Source organism: Cydia splendana, chromosome 7 (assembly GCF_910591565.1).
Source record: "Cydia splendana chromosome 7, ilCydSple1.2, whole genome shotgun sequence".
NCBI lineage: Eukaryota > Metazoa > Arthropoda > Insecta > Lepidoptera > Tortricidae > Cydia > Cydia splendana.
In genome coordinates, this window is record NC_085966.1 from 12224166 (window position 1) to 12239709 (window position 15544).

The 15544-nt window shown below is 36.4% G+C and overlaps 1 protein-coding gene and 1 long non-coding RNA gene across 3 annotated transcripts in view; one reads left to right on the top strand and one right to left on the bottom strand.

Moving 5' to 3' along the window:
- The window catches only part of LOC134792184 (uncharacterized), a 596557-nt gene that overhangs the window by 266394 nt on the left and 314619 nt on the right, over window positions 1-15544 (bottom strand). The gene's annotated exons all lie outside the window — the stretch shown is intronic.
- Window positions 1-15544, top strand: part of LOC134792160 (SH3 domain-containing kinase-binding protein 1) — a 51315-nt gene that overhangs the window by 237 nt on the left and 35534 nt on the right. For both annotated transcript variants that reach the window (XM_063763389.1, XM_063763391.1), the window contains exon 2: window positions 4261-4444. In XM_063763389.1, coding sequence (XP_063619459.1) covers window positions 4261-4444 — 184 coding nt within the window. The remainder of the gene's footprint in view (window positions 1-4260; window positions 4445-15544) is intronic.

Below are 15544 nucleotides of genomic sequence, written 5' to 3' on the forward strand. Positions count from 1 at the left end.
ATAACAGTACCGTACGCGACATCAATTTAGCTGACGTAGTTTGCCCTAACTTATTTTTGATGCACATGCATTAAAGTTTTACAATAGTTATTAGCCGGAAGTTCCATAAATCTTAAACGGTCAGCGGTCTTATGCGACAATTTGCAAAATCTGCTTCGCTGGATTTATCTTATCTTTTCGCCTAAACGCGTTTTTAGATATAGTTTTTATTTAATCTCGGTATTGGTATGAATAAGTATGTATTGAAGTGTTCTCGAGTCTGTTGAATGACTCATACTGCTGGCTACCTATGTGATGTCATATGCATGCGGAATTCTAATAAACATAACGCGGACGCACCTTAATACAACATTTGAAAGCTTCTCGAGTTTCGCAGCAACATTTCATAAATGTATTGAATCGAAAAAATTGAGCTGTATTTCTCAAGTATTATGTTCTTGGGAACAAATGTTGAGTCAACTTTGTATTGTTTGTGTGATAAGAATGTAAATAAGGACTCATAAAGGAGCACTGAGTCACATAATGTTGAGGATTATTGTACACAGTATACAAAACAAAGTATACAAGTACCTACTAATCATTTCATATGTTTGGTTTCATATCTGTCTTGTTGTTTAGGTGTTAAGTTTCTACTTTTTAATTGTATTATAATTAATTTCTTGGAAATGGTTTTATCCACTTATGTATTGCTTTGAAATTTATTTCATAATTATAATAAAACATAAACTAAACTAAATTGAATCTAACTGCATGCACTGTTTGAAAATTCCTTATCGGCTAATCTTTACTTTATGGACCGTCGATTTGGAGGGCGTGTTGGGTATGGGGGGGTAGAGGGTGCAAAGGGCTACCCCCCAGTCCAACTCCCATGGCGCGGAACCCCATAGTTATGGAGATATTCATGGTTAAAGTTTGTATGAAATTACTATGAAATAAAAGAGAAATGTCATAGCAGATGTCGATAGGTGCCGTTTTGTGTTAATTTATATTACCTTTTATACCACACCACCACCCTCAAGGTCACCAAAATCTCAAGGTCACGAAATCATATGGTCACCAAAATCTCAAGGTCACCAAAATCTTTGGTCACCAGAATCTCAAGGTCACCAAAATCTTTGGTCACCAGAATCTCAAGGTACCCAAAATATCAAGGTCACTTAAAACCGAATCAGAGCACCCCACTATCCACGTGGTCTTGTCTGTCCTACCCCTAGAGAGCAATTCCAAAAACGGAGGCGCGGAGGGAGGGCAGCCCTCGGGCCGGCTTTTTTTTTAAATTATAAGGGCGGAAGGGCTGCTCTTCCGCAGCGCCGGAGCTAACCCAGATTTAACAGCTTCGGGCGAAGCGCGCCCCCCGTCACCCCGCACCCCCTCCCCCTTAAAATTTTGCTGTAATCCCTTATTTCATAGTAATTCCATACAAACTTTAACCATGGATATCTCCATAACCATAGGGTTCCGCGCCGTGGGGTTATAAATGCATTTAATTCCAATGCATTTTTATTTTACAATTTTTTTAAATATCATTGAATTAATAAGTTTTGTATTGCTATTGGTTTTTATAGGGTACATAGTGGTGAGCGTGAGCAGTCAAACCCAATAAGTCGAGATATTTTTTCATTCTAATAAGAACTCAACTCAACACATAATATGTAACATATAGTTCAAATTTGAATAAAAAAATATCTCAACTTATCAGGTTTGACTGCTCACCCCTATAATAATTATTGTTGAATTTAACATATGTATAAAAGTGCAGTTGGAGATATGATTTGGACAACACTTTTCAAAAGTTAATTTTTAGGGTTCCATACCCAAAGCGTAAAAACGGGACTCTATTACTAAGACTCTGCTGTCCGTCTGTCTGTCACCAGACTGTAACTTGAGAACCGTGATAGCTAGACAGTTGAAATTTTCACAGATGATGTATTTCTGTTGCCGCTATAACAACAAATACTAAAATAAAATAAATATTTAAGTGGGGCTCCTATACAACAAACATGAATTTTTTGTTGTTTATTGTGTAATGGTATGGAACCCTTCATGCGCAAGTCCGGCTCGCACTTGACCAGTTTTTATTCAACAATAAAAGTCTCATGCAATAATATAATAAGATCAAATAAATTAGAGTAATTAGACTAAACATTACTATTAGACAAACTCCACTGCATTGGGACTAGTAAGTCTATAGTAGTTAAAAATCGAATAGATAGATAGATAGATAGATTTATTTATTGGTACTGATCATACACTGTCAACATGGGTTAATATTTACAATTTACAATGAGATTCAAGTGAATTACAATTAATGATTGCATAGTAGGTATATAAAAATTTCAATTAGATATCAATTCAATAAATAATAATACGATAGCAAATCAAGTCCGTACAATAAAAATAAGTTTTTGGCAAAAAATTTCATTTTTGGTACAAGCTTTTATCGCTGACTGTACTTTTCTTTCCACAGGCAACTAATACTCATCGAGACAATTCTAAAAACCCCAAACACAATTAGGTTTCGTTGTTTTATCACAGAGTTCCTATGGCCACCTCCAGTCTCCATCATCAGATCAGCTCGATGACACCATAATATTGCATAATTAAATAGCCCAAGCGGATCATAGTTGTGGTGACTATAAATTTAATTACTTATGTACAAGTATTTCCTTAATATAAGTTCTAATAATAATCTAGGAAGGACCTATTATTCATATGAAAAACTGATATGATTCATATAATATGATATTGAAATAGAAAATTATGATAAAAATAAAAAATTAAATTTGTTATGTAATATTGAATACCTACATCATTAAATACAGAAAACTTAATTGAACTCACTTAAAACACATATGATTCCTCTATATTTTATATTTGAAAATGGATACAACATCATATACATATTCTTGACATTATGAAACAATATCCGCATTATAAAAAGGTTCAAAAGCAATCCAAAAGTTATTAACTCAATGATATTTATAAAATCTTTACAATAAAAATAAATTGGAATCAGATGCCTAATATTCTGCGCAATTTAATATGTTATCTTGGTGTAGATAATTGATATGACAATTAATTTAATGTCAGAATGTTGTATACAATAATAACATCAGTCAAATGAACACATTACAGTTCTGTTACGTCAGTTACACTGCATTCTTAACTTACAAGTTGCTACTAAATGAAATTGAGTTTTGAACGCTTACTTACTTAAGGTGCAGTACGTTCAGCCGTTTTTGAATAATTTTAGCGTTTTTTTAGATCATACTTTTTTTTTATCAGCCTACTTTGGTGTCCCACTGCTGGGCAAAGGCCCCCCCTCGTATTCTCCACTCGACCCTGTCATCGACATTTTCCCACCATTTGGGGTAGAATGCGTCCAAGTCCAAGATCATACTATGGTTGCAAAAAATATGAATAGCGTGAGGCCTTTCTCTATTAACTTCATCGATTCGAAACCAGATTTCTTGACTTTCACTTGATAGAAAAAAAAGCACGAACATGGGTCTAAAACGCACCATAAAAAATTGTAACAATTTGTGCACAGAAGCTAAAAATATGAAAAATACCTACTTCTAAAAATGCGTAATTTTATTTTTTATCGAACTCGCCGATAACTTTTTTGTTAATCTTGCTAAAAATAACAATTCAAAAACATGATATCTGCGTTCTTGGGCACGCACAGCCGTCTCGCTCACGCTTATGCTCAGTGAGAGTGAGAGAAGAACCTGAACCCACGGGGCCTTAAAGTAAATTACTAATAACGGCCTCCTAGCCTAGTCGGTAGAGACCCTGCTCACGAAGCAGGAGATCCCGGGTTCGAATCCTGGTAAGGGCATTTATTTGTGTATTCATCACAAATATTTGTTCCTGAGTTATGGATGTTTTCTATGTATATTAAGTATAATGTGAATATTATATATATATAGTCGTCTAGTACCCACAACACAAGCCTTATTGAGCTTACTGTGGGACTAGGTCGATCTGTGTAAAATAGTCCTATAATATTTATTTATTGATTTAAATAAAAAATTATAAATACTCAGAAATTTGTCTGGGACTTTACCAGAGATTATAATATTTTTTACACCATAATACAAATCAGATTTATACACCCAAACCAACCCTTCAACCATTCCGTGCTGGCCATAATGACCATAATTATCTTTTTACCAACCTCAGCACAACTTTTAACGCATTAACGATTGACAGTGTAATATCTATTGAGCAGTAGCTAAATCAGTCTTGTTTTGGCAGTGACCTGCGTGGCGAACTACGCATACGACGCGTCCGAGCCGGACGAGCTGACCATCCGGCCCGGCGAGGTGCTGCGCGAAGTGGAACGGCTGCCGGGCGGCTGGTGGCGCGGCGAGCTGCGGGGCCGCAGAGGCATGTTCCCGGACAACTTCGTGTCCGTCACCACGGACCAGACCAGCGCCAGGTGAGCTTTTATATAAATAATTTTTCGTCGTCATCCTGACATTCCTGACCGATTATTAGTCATCTTTTCCCATTAAAAAAAAAAAAATTCTGCTCTATGCTCAGCCGTGGCTTGAGCCCACGATTCTCGACCACCACATATGAAAAGTGAAAACACAATAATACCGATTTAGTTTCAGTATTGTAAAAACGAGACGCCGAAGTCGACAAAATGAGGTCAACCTTGTCAGCATAATAAAGCATGAGCAAACATTTTTATGAGAAAATAAAGGAAGCCAAAAGCGTCTTACTTATACTGTATGCTGCTAAGGAATGGAATGTTTATCGTCAGCATTCGTCTTGAATTTCTAAAACCATTACGTGGGCTGGCGAATCACTCCATAATTTCCCAAGCCAAGGGGTCAACATATAAACATAGTGAATACGCAACGTAGCTGTTAGTTTTAAAGTTTTACGGCTGCTTAAATTCGTTCATTGTAAACTTCATTGTTCAATTACTTGGTGATACATTAACTTTAAAACGCTGTAACTACATGTTAAAAATCATTCAATTCTATACCTTGTTCTGACAACATAAAGTTAGCAATGGAACTTATTTTTCAATCGTGTTTACTCCAGAGCTGTAGTGTAGCAGACGGCAGTACAGTAGTAATGTAGGCGGACGAACCGCTACATTCTGCTTCAAACAATTACTTAGCGGGTGTCAAAAAAATCAAGATTAATTTGTAGAGATTACAAAGCCCGGCGAGTGTGAATCATAGCAGAGATTCCTCCGTACTTTATGTTATTTGTAGTTAGTAGTTTGTTGTTGCTGTATGAAGAGAAGAGAAGTATGTTTTACAAATTCACCTATTGATTTAGTTCAGAGGCCGACATTTTTAGGGTTCCGTATCCAAAGGGTAAAAACGGGACATTTATGTGTCTTATTATTCAGGATGACTGCTTGAAAGTGCTCGTAAGAAATGTTTTCAGTATATAAAGTTAAATATGTAACGCTCCATCTCGACTCTCGAGCGATCGTAGGAGCTATGAACCACGAGCTCACGTTTTGGGGTAGGTAATCTTAAAAATGCAGGCTGACGTGACCTTTCACGACTCTACTAGAGGTGCTGAATAATTTCGATTATCATTACACATAAGAGCAATGAAAACTTTATATGGCAATTTCATTACAACGTGAAGTGACCATATTTTGTTAACATCAAGTAGAGTGAACGTAATTCTATTTGCTATTCAGCGAAGAATTCTAAAAATGCGTGTGACTTGAAAAAGCTAAAGTCTCTTCTATTATGAGAGTGGACCTGCGCTCAACATAGGGATTTGTATTTACTGGTGAAGTTGAAGAGGGTCAACAATGTTTTCTTGAACGAAAAGAGGTCTAAATTCTATCGCATTCATTGCCATTATACAGATTTTATGTGAGCTTAGAGGCCATGTACAAATTATTCGCTTGAACCTATTTGTCGTATGAATAGATTCAATAGATTTACTGCCTCCTTGTGTAATGAACCTTGATTTTATTTTACAATAGCGATCTGCATATGCTATTTACTCTGGAGATTTCATAATATTAAGAGCCAACGGGAGTGGTCATTTCTCCATACAAACGTACTCCTCGTTTTCCTCCGTGGTTTTTGAAGCTAGAGCAATGATTTTTTCAACACAGATTAATATTGTCAATATCTGTGTCGGACCGTTTTGCTTTTTTTGATATTTTTGTTTTTTAAGGCGCTAGAGTCCTTCAAAAATGGCCAAAATGGCCTAATTGACTATGCCGCAATGAGAGGCGTGGTATTCAAAACTGATATGAATTAGCCAAAAAAGCAAAACGGTCCGACACAGATAATTTCATAATCATTTAGATTTCCAAATTTGCTTACGATTGGTTAAGTTTTGGAGGAGGAAACAGAGGAGTACGAAACCTCGATTTTTGAGATTTTTACGCAGGATTTTTCGCCTTGTCCTTATCGCACTACTTTTAGGTGCCGCTTCCGTTAGCGAGACGGGTATATTTACCTAAAATATTTAAAACTCAGCTCCTGTTTCGTCTTAAGCGTTGAACATTACGGTATTAAATATGCTTTATGCCCCTATAAATGAACAGGTTCCATAAAGGTCATATTCTAGCTAGTGTTAGCCGTACTGTTAGCCGAGACATCAGCGGGTTCCACCGTTCTTTACCACAGATATATATCTAAATTAATAACCTAAAAGCGCACTAGAAGAACCGTCAACAGCGGAAGTACTTAAGTGGTGAATGTTCTCTATACTGTACCTCGAGAGACTCCTGTAACTGGCGAGCCGCGGTTTGGAGGCCCATGAATTTTAATTCTGATAAAAACTAGAGATGCCCCGAATAGTGAATTTGGCCGAATACCGAATATTCGGCCCCCCCTCTCAGCCGAATACCGAATATTCGGCGACCGAATATTCGGCATGACATACGAACATTTTGAATCAAAAATATTATGAAAATTGTTCGCCAACAAAGCGCAACGTTTGCTAAAATATATTTTTATGTTGAACAAAATCAATTAATGTAGTTTGAGTCGATCAAATCAAACCTATGATAAAAATAAAATATTTTGGAATCAACGAATGCTCAGAAACGTGGCTTCGTATTTAACTACTTTCCAAGAATACATTTTAAATATTAAATATACCTAGTTTTTGGTTACTTTTTTGTGTAATTTTTCTTTTTAGGTAGGTGCAACAGATATTCGGTATTCGGCCGAATAGTACGCAACATTCAGCCGAATACCGAATATTCGGCAAAGTGGCCGCATAGGCCGAATCCGAATACCGAATAGTTGCCCAATATTCGTGGCATCTCTAATAAAAACTAAAAAGAAGGAACAGATCCTATGGCGTTTCTGTTTATATTTCCTTCTTTGTTTGTATTTTGTCTCATTTGATTCGAAACTGTTTCAATTTAGAATCGAAAAAAAAACCAAATCGATGAATTTGCCTAATGATGAGTATTGGTAAACATAGATTTTGTTAACTTTGCTTGGTTTTCAACCTTTGTTGAAGTGACGGAATAAGTACGTATAGGGATTAGTTTACTATTTGTTATTCGTTAATTTGACTTGACATGGCTTGACTTGAATTCCATTGTGGCCTATGATCGTATTGTCTTAAGTGCGCGATTATGACGCTATGCATTTAGACGGAGAGCTAGGAAATAGGTTTGCAATTTATAGAGCAACGAAATCCCTCTAGTTAGTGTGCCATACCATCATTGTTAATTAATTTGGGCGCCTGGCAGCTGTTCAGCGGTGCGTGTGACAGTGGTTGAGCAACAAAGGGGTTGTAAAAACAATTGAAGGTGTGCTCTTAGACTAATTGTAACGTGTATGTTTTCTGTTGTTATACTCATGTCATGTCATGTCGTTATATTTAGTTATGTTAGCTTTTTATACGTAAATACTAGCCTCTGTCCGCGTCGAAGTCGTTGGGGCGAAAATAATTTTTTTTTGAAGATAATGTGTTTTAAATTTCAAGGTCCCACTTTCAACGGTTTAGGCTGTGCGTTCTTTATCAGTATCTAAATGACGAAACTGGTTTTATATTAAGATATATGTCTGTGGGTCCCCACACCGTTCTATACGCACTCGAGTTCTCCAGGAACTGGTTTGGATACAATTGCCATGCGAGTCTTATGTTTCTAGTTCACTGACACACATAAGTAACTTTTGTGATCCAACATAACTGGTTCTGTTTTGTTTATACTTTATTATAATTGAGCGCTAATCTCCATAGAAATCGATTGGGTGAAAGTTTACTCTAATTATAAGATTAAGACGTAAAACGTTTGCTCATAATAAAATCATAAGCGCAAGTTGCGCTTATGATTTTAACTAGCGCAACTAGGGCTTCCAAAATTACGGATATGTCAATTACGTAATTAGTTACGAAATTCAACATTTTAATTACGTAATTACGTAATTCCGTAACTGAGTGAATGTTTTAAAATAAAACAAAAGTTTCAAATAATTGGTGATCCTTAATAAGAAAAGAATGATACATTGAATGAATGATACTTTTTTTATTAACCGACTTTAAGATCTCAATAGAATGAGGACCTCATTTCGGCTGTACTTATGTTTTTTGTGATGTTTGTAATACACACAGATTGGTCGCATTTTTGTCAAAATCCAGTTCTGATGATGGGATCCATATGGAATCGAGGGAGCTCCTCATATCTTAAAGGCATACATACTTATAGTACAGTTACATAAATGTATTTTCATCAACAAATCAATCATTTACATTTAATAAAAGCGACATTTGATGAAGTGGATCTGCGGATTACGATCCGAACGGAACTCTTCAATGACGCATAGTTCAAGTTCGGCTATTTATCCTCTTAGTTATGTTTATTAAGCAAATTCGGTTTTTAAGCTACATTTTTGTCAAGCGCGGGTTCTGATGATGGGATCTAGGAGGCATCGAGGGTATTCCTCAAATCTTAAAAGCACACTTATAGTGATATTTACATTTTCATCAACAAATCAAGCATGTACCTGTGGGTAACACGCATAGAAAGCCACGGGCTACGTATAAGCCGGAGTAAAACCGAATATTTGGAATGTAACTTTGGAGGCACAGAAGAAACTGGGTGCAATATTTATATAGACAATCAAGCACTACCCAAAGTGAACAGTTTCAAATATCTAGGTCGTTACTTACTTCTGATGCAAAAGTTGATTAAAGACGTAGATCACCGTGTCAACACCGGATGGCTTAAATGGAGATCATTATCGAGTGTCCTCTGCGATCACAAAATGCCCATCAGAGTAAAAGTGTACAAAACGGTTGTCCGACCAGCCATGACATACGGAGCAGAGTGCTGGACCTATAAGAAAGTACACGAACAAAAACTCCACACAAGCGAGATGAATATGCTCAGATGGGCGGGAGGAGTGACTCGATTGGACAGGAGGGTCAGAAATTAATTTATTAGGGGATCGTTTAAGGTAGCACCTATAGTTGAAAAAGTAAAGGAAAGTCGATTGCGCTGGTATGGCCATATCCTTAGACGTGATGATGACCATTCTGTTAAAAAGGCCCTAAATATACCCAACCAATCCCGAGGAAGGGGAAGACCACCCAACACCTGGTGGTCAGACATGCAGAAAGAGATCCGGAAAGCGAACCTGAGTACGCAGACAAGCCAGAACAGAGCACTCTGGCGCAGACATACAAGGAGACCCGACCCCAGATAAACTGGGAAGAGGGACAGGCAAAGAAGAGAAGGAATCAAGCATGTACCTACATTAAAAAAAGTGACATTTGATGAAGTGGAGTTGCTGATGATGATTAGAACGGAAACACAAGTTAGGTATTCAAGTCATATTTTTGTTAAGCTTGATGTCTGATGATGGATTCTATTAGAAATTGAAGGAACTCCTCAGCTCTTATTAGCACACTTTAGCGGTTTTTTTATTTACGTTTAAATAGTGCTATTCGTTGAAATGGAACTACTCATGAAAACCAGAATGGAACTCCTCAACGACAAAATGTTTATTAAAGTCTCAAGTAGAATTCTCTTCCACCACCAGTAGTAATATCACCAAATAATAATGCGCTAATTTAAAATGTTGTTTTATGTAAGTCTAGGCTAAAATATCGCTCATATCTGATTACATTATTTTATTGTTAATAATTCCGTAATTACGGGATTGTTCCTTTTAATTACGTAATTATTTAAAGTTCAATAGTTATTCGGAATTACGTTATTACGGAATTACGTAATTACGAAATGGAAGCCCTAAGCGCAACACAAGTGAGAGGTAGGGCACAGCGGAATGTCATCTCGGACGTATTTGGAGCTGCCTAACTGGGGTAGTACCACCGTCTAACTGAAAACCATAGTCTTAATAATAATACTGTACCTACATTATCTGTGTGTATGTTATGAAATCATCGACATATGAGCCATCATACACCAAGATCGCCAGATCTTGGTGGCTAGTATGGCTTCCAGAGTACTAGAGAAGGGATCTACAAACTGTATGTATGTTATCAAATCATCGATATGATATAAAAATATGATGGCGATCTTGGTGGCTTGTATGGCTTCCAGAGTACTACAGCAGGGATCTGCAAACTTAGACCCGAGGGCCACGACCAGTGGCCTATCCCACAAAACTTTACAAGTGTACAATTCGACAAAATTGTTAAATAATAAAATGTACCACAATAATTACAAATATGTATTCGTTACAAGTCTGCAGTATACAAATATGTCATTTTTGTGAAAGCGTATCACAAAGAATAAAGGTATGTCACGACAGCTACATAATTGTAGAATTGTTGATAAATATACAATTCTAATGTTACAACTACAAATATGTAACAATTTATTTTGCTTCTTTAATGTTGAAGGTAGTTTCACTTTACTGATCTATCTACGAGCATTTACATACCAACTGACATTACAATGGATTTGCAAGCTAAACTGACCATTTTAAACCACTTGAAACAGCATGAGCATCGCCAGTGACGTGATATTGGGATCCTGACCCCAACCATCTTAAAACAGTCAGTAACTGTGGTTTAGAATCAAGAGCATGATTTCTTCGTGTCGAATGTCTAAGGTTTCCACCAACAGTCTGTAGTAAATAAATATTCGACGATAGATTTACTCACTCTGAACCGCTGATTAAATGTAAAATCAGTTATGGTCAAAGATAAATTTATACGTTCTCTATAAGGCCTAGGACGTCTTACAATTAATTCAAAATTCAAAAATTCAACATTTATTTAGCAACAAGGGCACTTTTACACGTCCACATTGAATTTACATACAAGCAAAAATAATGACAATACATCAACAACTTTATAAAATACAACTAACTGCAATGCAACTACCAATTCAAACTAACGTTAATACAATTACTTAGATATGTATATGGTCTCTTAATGTCGAATTATTCTATTATTCGTATAGTAGCAACTGTAGCAAGAGGGTGCGACACACGTTTAGAGAATTGTTAACTTGTAGGTACAATTCTACATATATGTATAATTATTACTACAATTTAATGTAGCACAAAACAATTGTCAGCTACAAATTTGTACATTTTCCGGAAAATATATGTAGCATATGTAAAGTTTTGTGATACAATAAATTGTAGACTTGTTGATACAATTTACATATTTGTCAGAATTTTCCACTACAAATTTGTTACTTGTATATTTTGTGGTACGCACATTTGTATTATTACAAACTTGTAACGTGACACTTGTAAAATTGTAATTGTAAGCTTTGTGGGATAAGCCACAGGGGCCTATACCACGAAACTTACAATTACAATTTACAAGTGACAACTTACAAATATGTATTTAATACAACTGGGCATATCACAAAATTTACAAATGATAAAATTGTAATGGAAAATTTATACAAATATGTAAATTGTCGCGACAAATCTACAATTACGCGTATCACAAAATATTACAATTTACAAGCAATTTTCCGGAAAATTTGACAACTTTGTAATTGACAATTGTACGTAAAAGATTTGTGTTACAACAAATTGTAGAAGAAGGTATACATATTTGTGGAAATGTAAATACAAGTTGACAATTCTCTCGGCGTGAGTCAAGAGCTGCAAGAGCATAATACAATTATTGTAGATCCATTCTACCGCAGTACTTTTTGTTTTGTTAAAATGTTCAGTACCAGTGATAGTCGTAGCGAAGAAGAATTAGTTGTTAGGCGTCATAGGACGTACAGCGATCGCATAAAACTGTAATTTTGTCATACATAAACATTTTCAACCAATGTTAATGACAACGTAAAAAGATATGCTATTTATGCTCGTAAGGTATTTTTAACGATAAAAATGAAATACTCTCAGCATAAACTAAGTGAGGAATATTAATACGTATTTGTCAAAAAACTAAATTGTAATAAATACAATTTTACATTTGTCACAATTATGTATGTTATCTTGACATACCCTCTATGTTTTGTGTTACGGGTCCTCAAATGCAAAATATTTGTACATTGTAGAATTGTACATGTGACATATGTAAAATCATCGTGGTACGTATTTTTGTTTACAATTTAAAAATATTGTCGAATTGTACGTACACTTGTAAAGTTTCGTGGTATAGGCCCCAGGCCTCCGCTTCGTTTTGCAAGGCGGATTGTATGGAATTTGGCTTTTTTTACGGGCTGGATTGTATACGGGCGGGCCAAATAGCAGGCTAACGGGTCGAAGTTTGGAGAGCCCAGTCTGTACTGGAGGCTACAATAGAAAAACTCGGCAACGCACAAGTGACACTTCTTAGAATTGCACGTGCCCGTGCAGTGCATAGTTTACGATGACAAAATGCGACTATTGTAATTATTAAAAACATAAGAAGTGAGGTAGATTCCAAGTATTGCCTTCATTTGTTACTCACAGTATACTCGCGTAAGTAAGTGTTAGAGTAAATGATGTCATTCGACTGGCTACGACGACTATATGATTTAGTATACAAACAGCAACACCATTATTAACTGACCATTGGACCTTATCTCGTTGCAATAAAGTCTACAAATGGTCATTCAACTGTGTCAGCGATGGTATATGTATATGCTCCTATATTTAGATGGTACGTATTACAATATGTGTAGGATTAGATCATAGTATAAGGTACTCGCTAGTGGACATCACGTGTGGTGTCGTGTTAGTAAATACTGGTTGTGGTGGTTTGACCAATTTCCGATGTTTATGTTCTCTTGTTTTGACTCTTAATTGGAAGTGTAAATACCGAAGTGTTCGTCGTTTGTTAACGAATATACAAGTGACTAGGTATGGAATTATTTCTTAGAGTTAGAGCATTTAGTAACTGGAGACGCCTTGGCTGTCATTTTCTGTACAAAACAGTCTGCCGATTTTTGCGGGGAAGGGGCACGTCAAATGTATGGCTATTTGTACATGATTAGATGATTATATAGCACGTAACGTACAAATAGCCATGTCAGATAAACGTCAGTCCATACAAAAGTTTGCACAACTGTGCAAGGTTTTCGGCAGAGGGGTAATTAGCTCTTAAAGGCGACTCCGGTTATTAAATGCTCTAAGAATTCTTTATCTAATTGTTTAAGTCGTAGCAGTAAAAATTCAATCGCTAACTTAAATCTATTGGGTAATAAAAACAACTTTATTTTATGATATCCTAGAGTTGTACGTTTCTATTGTCTCCCGAGACTATAGTGTGTAGTGTGATCTATATTGACAAAAAACGACGACAGGAAACGAAGTAAGTACATACATGTTACCATGGTTTTTATCTTCTGTAAGGTAGAAAAATATTACTGGCCCACTTGCACCATCCCACTAACCCGGGGTTAACCAGTTAATCCGTTAACCCAGTGTCAAATTGTACTGGTAACCATAGTAACTCAAGGTTTAACCGGTTAAGTCCGGGTTAGTGAATGGTGCAAGTGGCTCTTAGCTATACCCTTAGGGTTGCCAGATGGCCGGGATTTAGCGGGATTCTCCCGATTTTTACCATGTGTTCCCGATTCCCGACAAAGTGAAAATTGTCCCGAAAACCAGCTTCACGTTATGAAACAATAATTTCAAGTTCCGAACTGTCGTCGAGCGAACGAGCGAGCGACTCAAGATCTCAAAGAATGTATACTATTCTAATTTAAAAACGTCTATGGGCAGAGCAGCTGACGTAGTGCCAATAATGTAAAATATCGTTGTTTTTAATACAATTACTTTAATTTGAATGTTTTTTTTTCCCCGACTTAAGTCCCAAAATCCCGAAAAATTTATATTTTTTCCCGATAATAGCGCCTTTCGATCTGGCAACCCTATATACCCTGCTGTTAAAACAAGCGAGATGACTTTCTGCTGTGTTCTATCCCCTCTACCATGTACACATGTACGAACATTTTGCTATTTTAGCCTGATAATAGTGATAATTTTTTGATTAGCTGTATTTATAATGAACCTGTATCTTATCAGTTTGGATAAGGCACTGATAAGACATGGTTTACCTTGCTGTTTGAGCTGTGGCCGTTGCTCGAAATACATTGTATGTATTTTTAAGTTAGTTGTTGCTGGATTATTGAAATTATTGGGAATAAGTAAGTTTAAGTTGCGTTTTTATCAGCTTGCATTAGCAACCGCTGGAAGGCACTGTTTTCTAAAAAATATATATTTACTGAGTTTGACAGTGATTTATCGTGGTTAAGTGTTGTGGATATGCCTTTCAGAAAGGTTCCGGATGAACGTTAGATATGGAATAGTGCAGCGGTCGGCAACCTTTTCACAGCCAAGGGCCACATAGTAGTTAACGAAGTTGACGCGGGCCGCACTTTGGTAATATTTGTGACTTTAGCAGACATTGTCGTTTGTCAATATTACATACAAAAAGCCAGGGAGGCTCGCGGGCCGCAAGCGAGAGGTTCGCGGGCCGCCTGTTGCCGACCGCTGGATAGTGCAAGGGAAGACCGAGTATTGTAACAATCTCTGTGAGAGACCCATGATCAGCAGTGGATATGGATATCTTTAGGCTGCTGTTGTGACTGGCCATATGCCTATTACGTAATATTAAGCTCATTTATCAATATAAAACTTACATTTTAGCGGTGAAGGAAAGCTTCCGGGAGCTTCCTTGCCGGTCGTGTGTTTACATCACGGTTTTGATTGAAAGATCTAAACGATGGTAACTCGAAGCACTTGATTTCTTAGTCTAGTCTTTATTACATGTATCCACGATTCAATTAATTGCTAATTAACTTAGTAAAAACAAAATAATAACAAGAATTTGCTTAAGAAAACAAATATTGTAAGGTTGTTTACATTGACTTTGACAGGTATAGGCGCGGTGACGTTCTGATATCGTTTTAAACCGCAAAATTCAAAAAGCGTGAGGTAGATAAAAGGTTACAATGATTAAATAATTAACTTATATTATATGTTTAATACATTATTATAAAAATAAACATGAAATACCTCAGTACGGACGCAATATTTGGAATCATAAAGGGAAAGATGTTAACTCAAACATACTTTTGGTTGCTTTAGTGTGCGTAGGTATCGTTGAAAAATAGCTTCATCAGCATTAATAGATTATGAACGTTAAA